Genomic DNA, 17,323 nt, shown 5'->3' on the forward strand with positions numbered 1-17,323 from the left:
AACCTGTAAGTCGGTGTCCTGGAAAGAATGGAAGCTGTAAAAAAGGTAAAAGGTGGACACAGTAAATACTGAAAAACATGGTATTATATTGTATTTTTAAGGCGTCAGTGTAACATTTTGTTAAACGTATGTATATATATATACATATATATATATTGTATCATAATCGGATTTCTGCAGTTATCTGATCATTCAAATGGTCATGTAAACAGCATACTCCGATTTCATAGATTGGAGTAAGGTCTAGAAATCTGATTAAGAAATCTGATAAAGAGGCTGGATTTTAGCTCAGTAATCAGATTTCTCAGTGCATTTGACTCTTACTCTGATTTCTTTCGGATTTCTCAGTCTGCGTATGTGCAGAACAGACCACGGTACCGGAAATAAGCAGCAGCGTCGCCGCAAAATGGCAGCAAAACACTTTTGGAGCGACGCTGAAACCAAATACATGCTTGACGAAACGAAGAATTTCAATATTCTTCATCTTCTAGATGATGTATGTTCATATTTTCAGGTAAACTGGCGTGATGTTAAATAAAGCTGTGGCGTGAAGTTTTACATTACGTTTACGTCACGTCTTATTCTGTGAGTTTACTGGCTGGTTGTAAAGCAGAAATCTGATTACTGTCTGACTCATGTAGACCCGGAGTTTCCCCATTATCTGATTACTCAAGTGAATGTAAATGCATTGATCAGATCACTGACAAAATCAGATTTTCTGCAGTTATCAGATTATTAAGCGCATGTAAACGCACTCACTGTCCGATTGTTATTAGACACATAATCTTGATTAATCAGCCATGAAGAAAGTGGAAGTGGATGTTCATGAGCCAATGGTCAGCTGAGGTAGATGGAATATTAAAGAGAAAAAATATAAAATATAAGCAGGTATTAGAGAAAACATGAGCGAGAAGGGGCTTATAAAGAACATTTTTATTGAATTATCCGACGAGCTCAATAAATATAAAATATTCATCATAATAATCACAATACTGACAGCAAATAATTATAAAATATTATACATTAGTATCCATAGAACCAGACAGGTGCAACGCGAGTGGGCGGAGCCAGAACAAAATGAATCAATCAAACCCCTCCCACTCATCAAAAGTGTTTCTGTAACAGAGGCAAATCTTTAGCCGGGCACTTCGTGACATCACAGTCGCATTGCATAAGCGAAATCCCCCTTTGTGACATCACAGTCGCATTGCATAAGCGAAATCCCCCTTTGTGACATCACAGTCGCATTGCATAAGCGAAATTCCCCTTTGTGACATCACAATCACACTGCGTAATCCAGAGCACTGTGGCGGATTGGCTGAGACGAGGGGCTGAAATTTGCATGCTGACTGCGGTGATGATGATGATGATGATGAGCGCGAGGCGGCGCTGCGTTTGAAGCATATGGAAAGCATGTGTTTGGATATGTGCATGTGTATGCGTTTTACATTCACTCACTGCCACCCAATGAGTTTATTGCTGCCTCTGCGCCTTGTAAGTCTGCGCCTCGACTTAACAGGCCAATTTAACGCACACGCCCCCCCCCGTCCCGCAAACCACCAGCGAGAAAACATGCGACGTGTGTGTACACGGGCTGCATTTTTGCTCCGAGTCAAAAAAATAAAAAAAACATACAATAACAAAGCTGTACAAAAATAAACCGAAAAAAAAACACATTCAATCCAAGAAGGACTTTTCTATACAATGCAGCAGCGAGTTGGTCCTCTTCCTCTTCTTTCCTCTTTCTTTCTCTTCTTCTTCTACATTCTTTTCCTTCAGCGACACCCCCTCGGCCTGCCTTTCGGCCGTGCACTCTTTCTCTGTCTCGCATTTCTGTCGTTTCCAGAACAGTCCGCCGGCAAGAGACAGCCCGGAGGTGAAGGTAGAGAGAGGGGTGGGTGGGTGGATGTGGGGAGGGAGGCATGAGGGGAGAAGCAGATCAGTGTCTCCAGCTTTTCTTCTTCTCCACCATCTTCATCTCTTCCTCTTTGGTGAAGTCGTCTGTCGGAGAGAGGAAAGAAAACTTTTAGAACTTCGGCAGAACTTTCAGTAGCCCACCGTTACATAGTCCAGCCATCAACTTTGTTTTGGTTATATATCCCCACTTAAGTACATGAATAGCAAAAATGAGGTTGTTATATATTGCGAAAAAAGCATACTTAAGTATGCTGATTGCAAAAGAAGCTCTTAAATGTTATGGAAAAGAAGCATATTTAAGTACATCAATAGAGAAAAAAGAAGCTATTGCGAAAAACAAGCATACTTACGCACATTAATAGCAAGAAAAGCTCTTATATATTATGAAAATTAAGCTTACTTAAGTCCATCGATAGCAAAAAATTCTTATGTTACAAAAAAGAAGCATGATTAAGTACATTGACAGTAAAAACTAAGCTGTTATATATTGCAAAATAGAAGCATATTTAAGCACATCAATAGCAAAAAAGAAGCCGTTACATATCGTGAAAAAGAGATGTACTTAAGTACAATGACAGCGAAAAAGAAGCTGTTACATATTACAAAAAGGAAGCATGCTTAAGTACATGCATAGCAAAAACAGCTCTTAAATATTATGAAAATTAAGCATGCTTAAGTACATCAATAGTGAAAAAAGCACTCTTATATATTACAAAAATTAAGCATATTTAAGTATATTGATAGCAAAAAAATCTCTTACATATTACGGAAAAGAAGCATACTTAAGTACATCATTAGTGCAAAAGAAACTGATGTATGTTGAAGTAGAAGCATACTTAAGTACTTGATGTAAATAGAGAAAACTAAAAGTATATTTTATGTACACAATGTAAAAAGCACACTTCAAAAAGCGTTTCATCAAAGTAAAATGATTTTAGCCTAAAGTAAAAGTGAAATGTGTTTTCAGCTCTCGACTTTGCTGGCTCAGCCAATCAGATTTCAGAATGAGAGTGATACATTTTGTGCTTGATATTTTGATTTGTCGTGTCTTGATTTTAGGCTTAGAAATTAATTGCTGACTAATGACGGTCAGTTATCGGTTGAAATTGCGCATTACCTGCACATTCGGGGCAGCACTTCCCCTCTCTGCGTGTGATGTTGCTGCAGCTGAGTAGTGGACATTGTTTCCTCTGACATTTGGTGACCCCATGCTAGAGAGAGAGAGAGAGAGAGAGAGAGAGGCATGTTAGGAATGCATGAAATCAGGCCTCTAAAACTACAAATCCCAGAGTGCTTTCTCTGACAGTGGAATGCGCCCCATATGTTTTCCACCAATCGTCCTACATAGGATCCCATTTGCCAGAGTTGACCACCATTAGAAGTTTGTCCATTTTCATAGATAGCAACATGCCATGCAATTTCAGAAAGCACACAATAAAGTCTATTTGGGCTCAATTAACAAACGAACACAGTTCGAGGCAAGTAAATTATATTTCTCTCTAAACTATTGATAATTCCGTTAAACAATAACTATATGTAACAGCTATTATTTGACTGTTGAATGTCAAGATGCTTCGGTGTCAAACTCTATATCGTAAAATTTCACAGCAGAAAGCTCGAAAAAAACAAATGTCAAGGTGATTCACTGTCAGTTAAGGCAAACTTTACAGTCCTAAACTTTACATTGTGAAGATTTACATCAAGTGTTACACCGTAAAGTTTTTAAGTAGAATTCCATCAATTTTATTTCTACCTAAACGATTCTTGAAACGCTGTTTGAATCAATGTATATTTCCAAACTGATCGTTATGTAATTGTTACATTTTTGATTGTTTGTAAAAGCTTATTTGATATCATAAAAAGCCAACTTACATCACACCAGCATGTGATGCACTTCATCTCTCCGACCAATGGCACGCGAGGGTGCCAGTTTTCGCTGTTCTGGTAGTAGTTTTTGCCGAACTTGCAGTGGCGCGTCCCGTCCGCCTGCATCAACTCGCCCTCCTCCGGTAGGGACGTGTCCTCGGCTGGACACTCCTTACAGCAGTCCGACGGGTTGCGTCTGACTGGCCGGCTGCAGGTGAGTGGTGGACAGGTCACTTTCTCACAGTGCACTTCACCCGTAGAGCCCTAAAAGAGACACAGAGAGTTAAGAAAAATGATCCAATACAGTTTCGCCATGTTTTTGTCCCTGAAACGTTCAAACAAACAGAAATAAGTGCAGGTCTCACCTTGCAGGTGCACACGGCGCATTTGATGTAGCCGAAGGGAGGGACGAACGGATGCCACATGGTTCCAGGTGCGTGCATCTTCTGATCGCCCTCGAAATAACACCCTAAACCACAACACAAAAATTCTGAAATTAGCCAATTGCTTCAGCTAGAAATTATGTTTGCATGGAATAGCATTGTAGTTATTATGGAGGAAAATCAGTCAAAACTTTGTAAACTGCAATAAAAAAGTTGTTAACTCACCCTCTGGATGCTCCTCCACTTTCTCTGCCGCTGGGATCTCCTTGGGTGCTTTCCTCTCTGAAAAGCACACAAAACAGAAAGAAAACTTAACAAACTTGCAATGAAATCCAGACTTTACGATGTTTAAAACTACAACTTTACAACGCAACCCGGAAGAACATCTGTGCTCATACTAAAACAAACACGACAAATGTTATAGTCCTTTCATGTCAACCTTTGCAATGTAAAGTTTGCTTTACAATGTAAAGTTGTACAGCAAAAAAACTCACAAGCAAAACGTCTTTACAACAACTTCAAGCACAAACGTGAGGGTGCTTCAGTGTCAGTGTAAACTTTACACTGGAAAGTTTTGCATTGAATGTTTCAATGTTTTTTACAATGCAAAGCAAACAAAATGACATTTGATTTAGTTTACTGCAACAAACTTTACATCGTAAAGTTTAACAGCGAATTTTACAATACAAAGTTTTGCAGCAACTTGCAAAAACAAACACCTTTATATCAATGTTAACACATCAAGGTGTTTCAGATTCAGTTAAATCAAGCTAAAAACAGAAAAACGGAAAAATGTGCAACTTGTAAGATTACTGGGACACTGTCAACTTTACATCGTAAAGTTTTACAACTTACGCTGCTGATTTTTACATCAAAATTAACATTGTAAGATTTTAACTGTGGCAAAATAAATAACTGTGCAGCTTGTAAGGTCATTGGGACATTGTCAACTTTATGTAAAGTTTTAGGGTTTACACCACAGATTTTACATCAAAATCTATATTATAAGGTTTTAGGGCACGAAAATAAATGTTAAAAATGTGCAACTTTACATCATAAAGTTTTACATCTTATGACAGATTTTTATGCAAAACTTTTGGGCTTACCGTCGCACACCGGGCAGCACTTGTCCTCGGGCTGGTAGGTGTGTGGGCAGGTGAGGGCGGGGCAGATTACGGGGTCGCAGATGACCGTCTTCTTCTGGCAGGTGCAGCTGAAGCAGGAGTTGTAGTGGGGTGTCCAGCGGGAGCCGTGAGCGTGGTGCTCGCCCTCGAAGAAGCAGGTGTGGGGGTCTTTCCGCAGCTCCTCAGGGTCCCTTACAAACACCAGGTCATCAAACTCCGCCTCCTCCACGACCTCACCGCGGGAGCCGAACTCGCAGCTGTTGGGGACGTGGATCTAGAAAGAGAGGAAGGAGCTAAGTTTCTGTTTTCTGCATTCGAGCACAGCCTTTCACTGTGTTGTCTTATGGACGCATGTTTGCAGTTATTTTATACTGAGCGCAACTCGGTCAACACGGTGGCAAGACGTCAGAAAAAGTGGAGGAAATGTCAACATTCACAAGAGATATTTATGCTTTGAGTCTCACAATTTACCACCACAAAAAAAGTGGTTTATAGAAATAGTTTACACTGTTTACAGTAATAAACCGAGTTTCCATGGACACTTTGGAATGGGATGTAATTTGTGATTCAGAGTTTCTGCTGAGCTTGTAGTCTTGGTGAAGTAAGCAGAGAGAGTGCGTGTGCTTACCCGTCCCCGTATCTCTCCCCGAGGATTCATTTTGGTGCTGACTTGAATGAAAGCAGTGCCTTTGTCCAAGTGCCTCAACAACTCCACGCTCAGATCCTTCAGAACTCCCTGGGCCTGGAGAGAGAGACAGAGACAGAGACAGAGAGAGAGAGAGAGAGAGAGAGAGAGGAGAGGGGAGAGAAAGCCAGGTGTAATTTAGTATTTAGTCATGTCCTCATGAAATGGAAAAAACAGAATAAAAGACTTTTGTGTCATTTCTTTTTCTTCTTTCGCAGTCTTGCTTCTTGTTTAGTCCCCTCGGCAAAACAGCAATGATAAGTCAAAGCTTTTTAGGGGTAAAATTAACACTAGCAAAACAAACGAACAAACAAATAAAGAACAAAAAATTATTTGACTGTCAAATGTCAACGTGCTTCTATGTTAACTTTACATTGTGAGGTTTTACAGTAAAAGGTTTGAAAAAACAAAAGTATAGCAAACTTTACAGCCCTAAACTTGACACTGTTTACGTCAAATGTTACATTGTAAAGTTTTACAACCTCTTCCTCTGAAGGGGCTTCCATGTTAAACGTTTTACAGCAAAAAGTTTTAAAAACAAATGTAAAAGGGATTCTGCGTCGGTTACAGCAAACTTTACAGCCCTAAACTTTACACTGTGAAGTTTTATGTCAAAGGTTTTACAACGTAAAGCGTCTTGTTTGCTTAAGCTTTTAAGGGGTAATATGAACACAGGCAAAACCAACAAACAAATAACTGTCAGCTATTATTTGACTGTTAAATGTCAAGATGCTTCAGTGCTGAACTTTACATAATGTAAAGTTTTACAGCAGAAAGCTTGAAAAATCAAGCAAAAAATACTGTCAGAACTAATAACTCTCAGCTGTTATTTGGCAGCTATTAATAAACTCGCTCAAATCGATTGCTTCTGTCTTGTTATGTATATATTCACCTGTTCTCCGTAGAAGCCGGTCAGCAGCCTCTTGTGGTTGGTGTTTGACTCGTCCATCTCTCCGATCTCGGCCAGGCCGTGCAGGTGAGCGTTCACCGCCACGTCATCGCTTTTCCCGAGGCCGTTGACCACGATCTCATAGTGCAAATGGCAGCGTTCGTCCACTGAGACCCAGGCATGGCCTCCCGCGCTCGTCCCCACCGGCGGGGACACGAACTGACCGGCCAGAGGGAACGGCAGCTCTGGAGGGCAAAAGATCAGGATTAGGGATGGGGCTCAATGGCCTTTTTATAGGGCTGGGCAACAAAACAATAACGGTAAACATTTTTACAATATTAATGATTAATCTCTCACCGTGCGTGTGCGAGTCCAGGCCGCTGTACAGCAGCGTTCTGATCTGACCCCTCAGTTCCCCCTCGGTGTGCTCCGCCGTGGCCACGTTAATGAACAGCTCGTTCTGCAGCAGCATGTGGATGTGTCTGGCCTCCATCCGCCCATAGCTGCCCACCGCCCGTCCGCCCGCCGGCGCTGCCACAAAGTCTGCGGTCACATCGTACAGCACGCTGCGTTTACTACGCCGCCGCGGTTTCATCTCAATCGTCACGCTGACCACATCGCTGGACACACCGGCCACCTGGACCTGCAAAGTCCATCACATCATTAACTCAGTTACTCGCTTAGGATAGGAAGTCGATTAGTCATCAATGACGCTGATTAAGCAGGCACACCTACTCTTATACATTATAGAGTGCTCTATAATGCTCTATAATGGTCATATGATGCTTTTACTTTAATGTACACCTACTCTTATACGTTATCGAGTGCTCTATAATGCTCTATAATGGTCATATGAGACTTAATTCAATGCACACCTACTCTTATACGTTATAGAGTGCTCTATAATGCTCTCTAATGCTCTATTATGTTGATAAATGAGGCCATTCTGACAGATTGTAATACACTACAAGAAGTATAGGGGGCGACATGGCTTCTGTACATTAACTGAATAAAAAAAATGTTCATACCTGGTAGTCCAGGGTGCCGTTGTCATGGAGACTGAAGACGGCTGATCCCACAGCGCCGGTTTTAAGTGGAGTCAAGGCATCACCGCTGGACATGACACTCTGGAGCGCTGAGAGAGAGAGAGAGAGAGAGAGAGAGAGAGAGAGAGATATTAAGTTTCACAGAAAAGTTTCTCGTAAGGCCCCCTGAGACCCTCTGTCTGAGACCCTCGTGTGCGTGACACGGTGAACGACAGCCCTTCTGCATGCGAGATGAGGCAATGCCCCCCCCCCTTTAATCCAGCGCTTCTCTTTTTCATGCTCGCAGCATTCTTCCACGTCTCCGTGAAACGCTGAAACAGGCCTGAGCCAAGGAAAAGCAATCAAACGCCGATTAACTCATCCAGGGTCGGCCACGGCGGTCAGGATGATGTAAACCCAAGAGAATTATGGGACGGGGAGAGAGAGAGAGAGAGAGAGAGAGGGACAAGTTGAGGAGAAAATGGGGAGCAGAAGGAAAGAAGGAGTGGGTAAAAGAGAGAGAGAGAGACGGGGGGCAGAGAGTACACAGAGCGAGAGAGGAATGGAGAAATATTTAAACAGAATGTGACAAAAAAAGAGAAAAGAAGACGGTGATTAAAAGGGGGAGAGAGAGAGGAAAAGATATAGGGGGGAGAGGGACGAGAGAGAGAGAGAGAGAGAGAGAGAGAGAGGAAAAGAAGACGGTTGAAAGAAACAGACAGAGAGAGATAACAAAGGAGGAATAAAAAGATGGAGAGAGGGAAAAAGACAAAGGGAGAGGGGAAGAGAAAAGAAAGAGAGAAGGGGAGAGAGAGGGAAAGCCAAGAAGACTGAGATGGAAAGAGGAAGAGAAAAAGAGTAGAGTGAGCAAGAGAGAGATGGAAGAAGAAAAAGATGGGAAAGGAGAAAGCATGAGAGAAAGAGAGAGAGAGAGAGAAGAAGAAGAGAGGTCGAGGGGTAGACATAAAAAGAGAGAGATAAGAAAAAGAGAGAGGGAGACAGGGAGAGAGAGAGAAGAGAGAAAGAGAGAGAGAGGTTTTGTTTGAATTCTCCACTCATAACGTCAGGTTGTTAATCATGAGTTTGGAGCTGTGTGGAGGAAGAGGGCCAGCAGACTGCGACCTTGGCAGGAACCTGCCAGTGTGTGTGTGTGTGTGTGTGTGAGTGTGTGTGTGTGTGTGTGTGTGTACATGTGTCTTTCCTCCACAACGGCTTGCCTTAACACACACACACACACACACACACACACACACACACACACACACACACACACTCCGTTCTATCCAGAACTCTTCGAGCGGCTGCTGTAATTTTAGCAACCCAACAGAAATTTATGACAGTAGAACCTTCAGCCTTTGGCTTCTGAACTTTTCACCCCTGATCTGCTGGACTTGTGTTCCACCTCGGGATCCACATCTAAGAACCTGGGCTTCTAACAGGGGCGGGCATTTTTACCAATGTAGCCCTGGACGCTTATTTAAATACCTCAACGAGAAAATATTTCACATTGTCATGGAGACAAAATGTAAGTTTTAACTTTTATTTACTTTACCTGCCAGCGCCGCTCGCAGTACGTACATCTTTACAGTACGATAAAAATATAAACAAATAAATCAGGCTGGCTGACTAATGACTGACTGACTGACTGACTGACTGACTGACTGATCGACTGACTGACTGACTGACTGATCGACTGACTGACTGATTGACTGACTGATTGACTGACTGACTGACTGATCAACTGACTGACTGACTGACTGATTGACTGACTGATTGACTGACTGATTGACTGACTGACTGACTGACTGACTGACTGACTGATTGACTGATCGACTGACTGACTGATTGACTGACTGATTGACTGACTGACTGACTGATCAACTGACTGACTGACTGACTGATTGACTGACTGATTGACTGACTGATTGACTGACTGACTGACTGATCGACTGACTGACTGATTGACTGACTGATCGACTGACTGATAGACTGACTGACTGATTGACTGACTGACTGACTGATCGACTGACTGACTGATTGACTGACTGACTGATTGACTGACTGACTGATCGACTGACTGACTGACTGACTGACTGATTGACTGACTGACTGACTGATCGACTGACTGACTGACTGACTGACTGATCGACTGACTGACTGACCAGCTGTCCAACCGACCGACTGACTGACCGATTGATTGACTGACCAACCGACCGACACTTACTGTCACATGATTTCTTGCCAGTGATGTAGCCGGAGATGCGTCTTGGGTCGTGACCCTCCGTTTCCACGACGATCTGCAGCTGCCCGCGGGAGAGCCAGAAGAGCTCCCGGCTGTTGAGGTCGGTCAGAACCTCGGCGAAGTCGGGGTCCTAAAACAAACACAGACGCGCGTCAGAGCTCATGTACACACGTCCGTCAGGCCCGACGGAGCGGCCGGAATTCAGAGGGAGCGAAAGAAAACAGACAGACACACGTTTAGATGTTTGTTCAGGAGAGAAAAAGGTGGAGGAGAAACAAAGAGGGTCAGAGAGAGAGAGAGAGAGAGAGAGAGAGAGGAAGGAAAAGACTGAGTGTGGGCGCTGTGTGGGTGAAGAGAGAGAGAGAAGATTCCCTCAAGATTAAAAACACACCCATACTTTCCTTCCTCTCTCTCCCTCTCTCTCTCCCTCTCTCTCTCTCTCTCTCTCTCTCTCGCTCTCTCTCTCGGTCCGCAGGCTCGTAACTGTTGGCATGTGTGTGCAGTTGTTGAAGTGTTTCCTCTTTCTGTCTCTCTCTTCCTCCTTTCATCCCCTTTTTTGTAAGCCAGAAGCCCCAATCACCACATCCTCTCTCTCTCCCTTTTTCTTTCGCTCTCTCTCTCTCTTTTAGTTTTTGTCCCCTTTTCTCTCTTCTCTCTCCTTTTGTCTCTCCCCCTTTCCCTTTATTTCTCTCCTCTCTTTCTTTTTCTCTCTCCCCTTTCTCTTTTCTGTCTGTCCTCTTTTCCCTCTCTCTCTCTCTCTCTCTCTCTCTCTCTTTTCTGTTCTCTCTCCTTCTCTTCTTACCCCATTCTATTTCCTCCCTCTCTCTCTTTTATCCTCTTCTTCATCTCTCTTTTCTTTATCTCTGTCTCTTTTCTCTTTGTAAACCTCTCTCATCCATCTCTCTCTCTTTCCTGCGTCCCTTCCTCCTCTCTCTCTCTCTCTCTCTCTCCCTCTCTGTGAGCTGGTGTCTTTATTTGTGTATGTGAGTGTGTAAATGTATGTGTTGGTGTGTATGTGGGTTGAGAGTGAGTGTGTGTGTGCGCGTGTGAACTCACGTGAGCGGTGACGTTGGCGTGGATCTCTCTGAGCGAATGCTGGCGGTACTGCAGCTTCACCCTGATGGGCACCAGTGGAGACTCTAAAAGAAGAAAAGGGGGCTTGAATTCAGGACGGAGGTCTCAGACGACTGAGAGGAAAACAGTGGAAATAAAGAACAATAAAGGAGGAAAGTCGGGTTTGTGTCTGTGTGCGTCTCAGTGCGCTCACCGTTCTCCGAGGCGGGAACGACTCCCTGCATGAGCAGAATGAAGTGCAGGTTGTTTTCGGTGTCGCTCAGTGTCAGCATGGCGATTCCCCCCATCCCAGCGTTCTCCTCTTCGGACGTCAGGGTGGCGCTGAAGGTTTCTGCGAAAGGAAGTGTGAAGTGTGGTGGTTTAGCTGGTGGAAAACTTTTGACAGCCACCATCTAAGAAATAGTTTTACAAATTACATAATACAAAACACACCTGCAAAAAGTGCTCTGTGTTTGATGATTTTCCCCTGGATCTCCTCCCTCCTGCCGTCCGTCGTTACCATGGTGACGCGAAGCTGTTCCTCCTGCAGCTGGCGCATATGAGACTTGGGCAGGTTCCGCCAAACACCGCAGATCTACACACAGGACGGGAAATGGGAAACGATCAACTCCTTCAGTTCCCAAATCTCTTTAATATGTTATACATATTTAATAACTCATAATAGTTACTGAATCATTTAGAGTACTTTTTCAGTTATTTATAGTACTTACTGACTAATTCAGTGGTTACTAAATGACTAACAGTACTGAAAAAATCATACTAGTTACTAAATGACTAACAGTACTGAAAAATTATACTAGTTACTAAATGACTAACAGTACTGAAAAATTATACTAGTTACTAAATGACTAACAGTACTGAAAAAATCATACTAGTTACTAAATGACTAACAGTACTGAAAAAATCATACTAGTTACTAAATGACTAACAGTACTGAAAAATTCATACTAGTTACTAAATGACTAACAGTACTGAAAAAATCATACTAGTTACTAAATGACTAATGGTACTAAAAATCATACTAGTTACTAAATGACTAACAGTACTGAAAAATTCATACTAGTTACTAAATGACTAACAGTACTGAAAAATCATACTAGTTACTAAATGACTAACAGTACTGAAAAATCATACTAGTTACTAAATGACTAACAGTACTGAAAAATTCATACTAGTTACTAAATGACTAACAGTACTGAAAAATCATACTAGTTACTAAATGACTAACAGTACTGAAAAAATTCATACTAGTTACTAAATGACTAACAGTACTGAAAAATTCATACTAGTTACTAAATGACTAACAGTACTGAAAAAATCATACTAGTTACTAAATGACTAATGGTACTAAAAAATTCATAATGGTTACTAAATGACTAACAGTAATGAAAAAATCATAGTAGTTACTGAATAACTAATAGTAGTCACTAAACAATTCATAGTGGTTATGGAATAACTAATAATACTTATTAAATAATTCACAGTAGGTACCCAATAACTAATTACTGAAAAAGTTACTGAAAAATTCATAGTGGTTACTTAATAATTTGTAGTAGTTACTGAATAATAAGCCTTATAACAAACAGCTGAAGAACAAGCCTGCAGTTTTAGGAGGCTGAAGAATTAAACTGAATGTCTAAGGACTTAAACCAGCTGCGAAGCTGCCTTTTATGGCTCACTCGACCAAACTGCTGCTGTAAGAGCTGTAAGGGCTGTAAGGGCTGTGTGGGTATTTGTCATCCACCAAAGAGCCTCTTTGGCGATTTGTGTCTGAGCAGGAACGCTTAAACAAATATTTGGCGGCGCAAACACTCCGTAACTCAGGGAGGCAGCGAATCGGCTCATTTTTTAGCTTTAGCATTAGCATTAGCACTCCTAATGCCACTGACCTCATGGCACAAACATCTGGACGCTCACACACGCTGGCTGAGTAAGCGGTGCTGGCGGTGTTTGGATAACATAGGAGTTACACGGTGGAAGTGCTGTGGGGGGAGTTACGGAGCCACACACCGCGGAGCGTTCTGTGCTTACCATGTCTGACTCCGTCCGCGGAACCCGGAACTCAAAGGCTGTGTTTCCGTCTGAGTCCTGGAACACTATAACGCCCGGCCTGCTCATCCTGAGGGAGAGAGAGAGGACAGTGTCTGTAAATATCTTGCAGTGTTTTCCAAACAATTAGTGTCAGCATTATCCAGCAGTTATCCAGTAACTACCTCAAATGATTCAATCACTACCTCAAATGATTCAGCAAATACTACAAATGATTCAGTAAATACTACAAATGATCCAGTAACTACCTCAAATGATTCAATCACTACCTCAAATGATTCAGTAAATACTACAAATTATTCAGCAAATACTACAAACTATTCAGTAACTACCTCAAATGATTCAATCACTACCTCAAATGATTCAGTAAATACTACAAATTATTCAGCAAATACTACAAACTATTCAGTAACTACCTCAAATGATTCAATCACTACCTCAAATGATTCAGTAAATACTACAAATTATTCAGTAAATACTACAAATTATTCAATAATTACCTCAAATTATTCAGTAGCTATTATAAATTGTTTTGTAAGCACCATTAATCGTAACCATTAATAGTAACTACTATTAATTATTCAGTAACTACTCTGAATTATTCCATATCTTCTATGAAACATACCTAATTTACACACACATATATATATATATATATATGGGCCTATATATCCTTCAGCATTGAGGGGTTAGAGCTGATTTTGACCTGCAGTCTCTGCAAAACAAAATAACTCTGTTTGTGTGTTACCTCTGGTAGGTAATGGAAAACGCCAGGTTGGTTTTGGTCAGCGTGAAGCGAGCTCGGGCTACTCCGCTGGAGCTGGGCAGCCACAACTCAGGCACTCCGGTCAGCAGGGCCACAAAATCTACAGACAGAGAGGGAGACAGAAAAAATAAAGTGACTACCTGCAGAAGGAGACGCCATCAGGCTCCTGAGCGTTGATGTCTTTATGAATCTGAGTGAGAGTGCGTGTCTGACCTGTCTTGCTGTCTCCGGTGTTCATCTGCTCAGAGCTGAGGTAGGACCTGTCGTTGTAGGACTTGTGAAGGTCGTCCTCTTTCTCCTGGAAGAACTCAAAGCCGTCGAAAAGCGACTCTGTAGACTTCCTGCCGGAGTCACCTGTGGGGAAACAGATCCATCCATCAGTGTCAATCAGTCGGTCTAGAAGCTTCTTTTCTAGCGTTAATTAGAAACTACGTAACTTACACAGTGGCTTCATATTAGCTACTCATAGTCATTCAACATGAATGCGTGAATGTCTCTCATTCACCCCTCCATCCATCTATCTATCCATCCCAAGCTAGAGCCAGGGATTTTCCAACAGGCTCCCGAAACAGGCACACACACACACACACACACACACACACACACACACACACACACACAGAAACATAAACACTGTGTGTGACAGGGCCTCCCAAACACTCCACTTTCCATTCATTCAGTTTCACCAGCCGTGGAAAAACATGCAATTATTCAGGTGTGTTCAAGTACATCAGGAAAGTCTGTGGCTGTGCATATATATATATATATATATATATATATATATTATATATATATATATATATAATTTTCAAAACTAGAAAAGTGCATTTCCTGAAGAAAAGAGCTAGTTAAGATGTTGCTATGCCATTGCTAGGGTATCCCAGGTGGTTGCTAGGGTGTTAGGTGGTTGGTATCCCAAATGGTTGCTAGGGTGATTGCTAGTGGTTGCTATGGTATATATATATATATATATATGTAAGTCTCTACCTTTGGGGCAGGATTTGCAGCAGTGTCCTGGCAGCAGAACCGGCTCTTCACAGTCGGGTTCGGGACAGTCCTGCTTGATGTTCTTACAGCTGACTTTCCCAAACACCTTTCCACGCCGACTCCTCTGCTGCTCACACACACGAGTAACACACCATCAGAACAAATCAATTCCTCACAATTCCTTTCCGGCATAGCGACTGTGGTGGTCAGCTCTGATTGGCTGAAACGCCCTCTGACAGTGTTGTTATATCGAGATGGTTTTAAGAAGGAGAGAGAACGTTTGAACATACCGGCTCACAGTGACACATGACACAGTGCATGACACCAAACGGGTCTCCCAGGTCCGGATGCCACGTGTCCTCCAGAGAATAAAACCTTCCACCAAACGAGCATCCTGGAGGAGAGGGAGAGAGAGAGAGAGAGGAGGGAGGAGAGGGAGGGAGAGAGAGGGAGAGAGAGAGTCATGGTTAGGAAAGTGCTGCTCAGTCTGCTTTAAAATATCAACTGAGTGACACTGAGCACCTCACATCTCACTGAGGATGAACAGATACAGAAAGTGTTTGGTTTAGAAAGGAAGAGAGACAAAAGACAGACGGTAGGACAGATAGAAAGAAAGAAAGAAAGAGAAAAACAACATAAGAAAGAAAGAAAGGTCAAGAAAGAAAGAGAAAGAAAGAAAAGGACAAAAATGAAAGAAGGAAAGAGAGAAAGATAGGAGGACAGAGGCATGGAGGTGCAGAGGGGGGTGCGGGGGGGCTGAGCGGGCTCTGAAGGTGGGGGTCTGTCCCGGAGGAGGGGGATGAGGACTGGCTCTGCGAGGTTTGGCGTCTGATCATGCGGGTATGACTAAGATGTTTTTTCGTCCAGTTTGGTTAAAATGACGAAAAGTGAGATTTTGGGGAAGATTAGAAGCGGATGGAGGCGGTGAGTGTGTGTGTGTGTGTCTGTGTGTGTGTGTGTGTGTGTGTGAGTGTGTGTGTGTGTGTGTGTGTGTGTGTGTGTGTGTGTGTGTGTGTGGGCTAACTGAGTGAACTTGGTGATCCTGGCATCTGGAACGGCGTCAGAAAGCCCCTCAGCCACAGCGCTCAGACCCCCTCCTTTACTTTACATCACCAAACTATTAAGGGCTATTTTGGGGTGTAAACATTAGAAGAGTGAATGAGCTTGAGAGAGAGAGGAGAGAGAGAGGAGAGAGAGAGAGAGAGAGAGTGAGAGACAGAGAGAGACAGACCCAGGAGCAGGTCAGGGGGACAGACTGACCTTACAGCTTTGAAGCATCACTCTTACAGTCCACTCAGTCAAAGTCAATGATACTAACACACACACTGTCCTGTCTTTGTTTTCCTAACTTTGTGGGGATATTCCACCTATTACCATTGCATAATTATTTAGTGCTTATGATGTAAACAAAGCCATTCAGGGTTGTTTAGTGTGAAACTCTCCATTCTAGGGTCAGAATCCTTCACAGTGGTGGTGATAGGAACCAGATGTCCCCCTCTAAAAGCCCCCTGACTGAAAGTTATTGCACTAAGTGGTTAAGAAGGCATGACCTGGTGAGCTGTTTTGAGATTTTGGCCTAAAATGTAAAGAAACCCATTCATGGTGGAGGGATACATGCAGGGCATTGTGCAGCAAAATAGTCCCAAAATCAACAAAGTGTTGTGCGTATTGTGACGTCTGGTTCCCATCACCACCACTGTAAAGAAAATCTGAGTTGCTAAGTTTCTCTATAATGAACCGTTTCACATCAGAACACTCCAACTGACTGTGTTTACACCTCAACCACTGACTCATACAGAAATTCTGGAAAAATCTGGTGAAGTTTCCCTTTAATAGTCTACTAAAAGCGGTTTTCTCCTTGAGAAAAGTCAGTAACGCGCTTGTTTTCCGTCCTTCTGGGGACATTCGGTCCCCACACATAGCTAAATACATGCACACACACACAGACAGACGTACCGGACACTCCTTTGTAGGGCAGCGGCTCTCTCTCGGACTGGATGGGCAGCGCGGGCGCTTTGGCCCGAGACGCGTGTGCGTAAGGGCAGAAAAGCGCGCACGCGGCGACCGCCAGCAGCAGCAGGACGTCCATCCTCGCGGTGAAGAGAGAGAAGCAGAGCGAGAAGCGAAAGAAAGAGCGCGCACTCTTCTCGTCCCTGCGCGTGTCCCGGTCAGTCTGTAGGAGGCAGCGCTCGCGCTCTGCTGATGATGGCACTCGAATGGAACTCTCCGCGTTCTGAGTGTTAAAGCGCTGATGCTCTCGCGAGCTGCGTGTCGGTCTGCGCGAGCGGTGTGTTGGTCTGCGCGAGCGTCTCACGG

The 17,323-nt window shown here is 43.1% G+C and overlaps 1 protein-coding gene across 1 annotated transcript; it reads right to left on the minus strand.

Annotated features, from left to right (window-relative positions):
- Nucleotides 1-938: 938 nt before the first annotated feature.
- Nucleotides 939-17,289, minus strand: chrd (chordin). Its single transcript, XM_036562789.1, has 20 exons — nt 16,964-17,289; nt 15,298-15,401; nt 15,008-15,134; nt 14,234-14,374; nt 14,003-14,120; nt 13,237-13,324; nt 11,638-11,779; nt 11,399-11,536; nt 11,188-11,270; nt 10,114-10,261; nt 7,893-7,999; nt 7,222-7,507; nt 6,868-7,109; nt 5,919-6,032; nt 5,273-5,564; nt 4,392-4,448; nt 4,149-4,252; nt 3,790-4,047; nt 3,035-3,128; nt 939-2,001 (listed from the first exon to the last, which is right to left on the minus strand). Exons 1-20 carry the CDS (start codon nt 17,094-17,096, stop codon nt 1,940-1,942), a joined length of 2,838 nt encoding a protein of 945 aa, XP_036418682.1. The 5' UTR covers nt 17,097-17,289; the 3' UTR covers nt 939-1,939.
- Nucleotides 17,290-17,323: the final 34 nt, after the last annotated feature.

This window comes from Colossoma macropomum, unplaced genomic scaffold (assembly GCF_904425465.1).
Source record: "Colossoma macropomum unplaced genomic scaffold, Colossoma_macropomum, whole genome shotgun sequence".
In the NCBI taxonomy this organism is placed as follows: domain Eukaryota; kingdom Metazoa; phylum Chordata; class Actinopteri; order Characiformes; family Serrasalmidae; genus Colossoma; species Colossoma macropomum.

Bases quoted from the DNA above. Each gene is read 5' to 3' on its own strand.
- chrd (XM_036562789.1), bottom strand. From the start codon at position 17,096: ATGGACGTCCTGCTGCTGCTGGCGGTCGCCGCGTGCGCGCTTTTCTGC. The intron at 11,780-13,236 runs GTAAGCACAGAA...TCCTGTGTGTAG, and splicing joins CGCGGACGGAGTCAGACATG to ATCTGCGGTGTTTGGCGGAA. The intron at 11,537-11,637 runs GTGTGTTTTGTA...TTCCTTTCGCAG, and splicing joins ACACAGAGCACTTTTTGCAG to AAACCTTCAGCGCCACCCTG.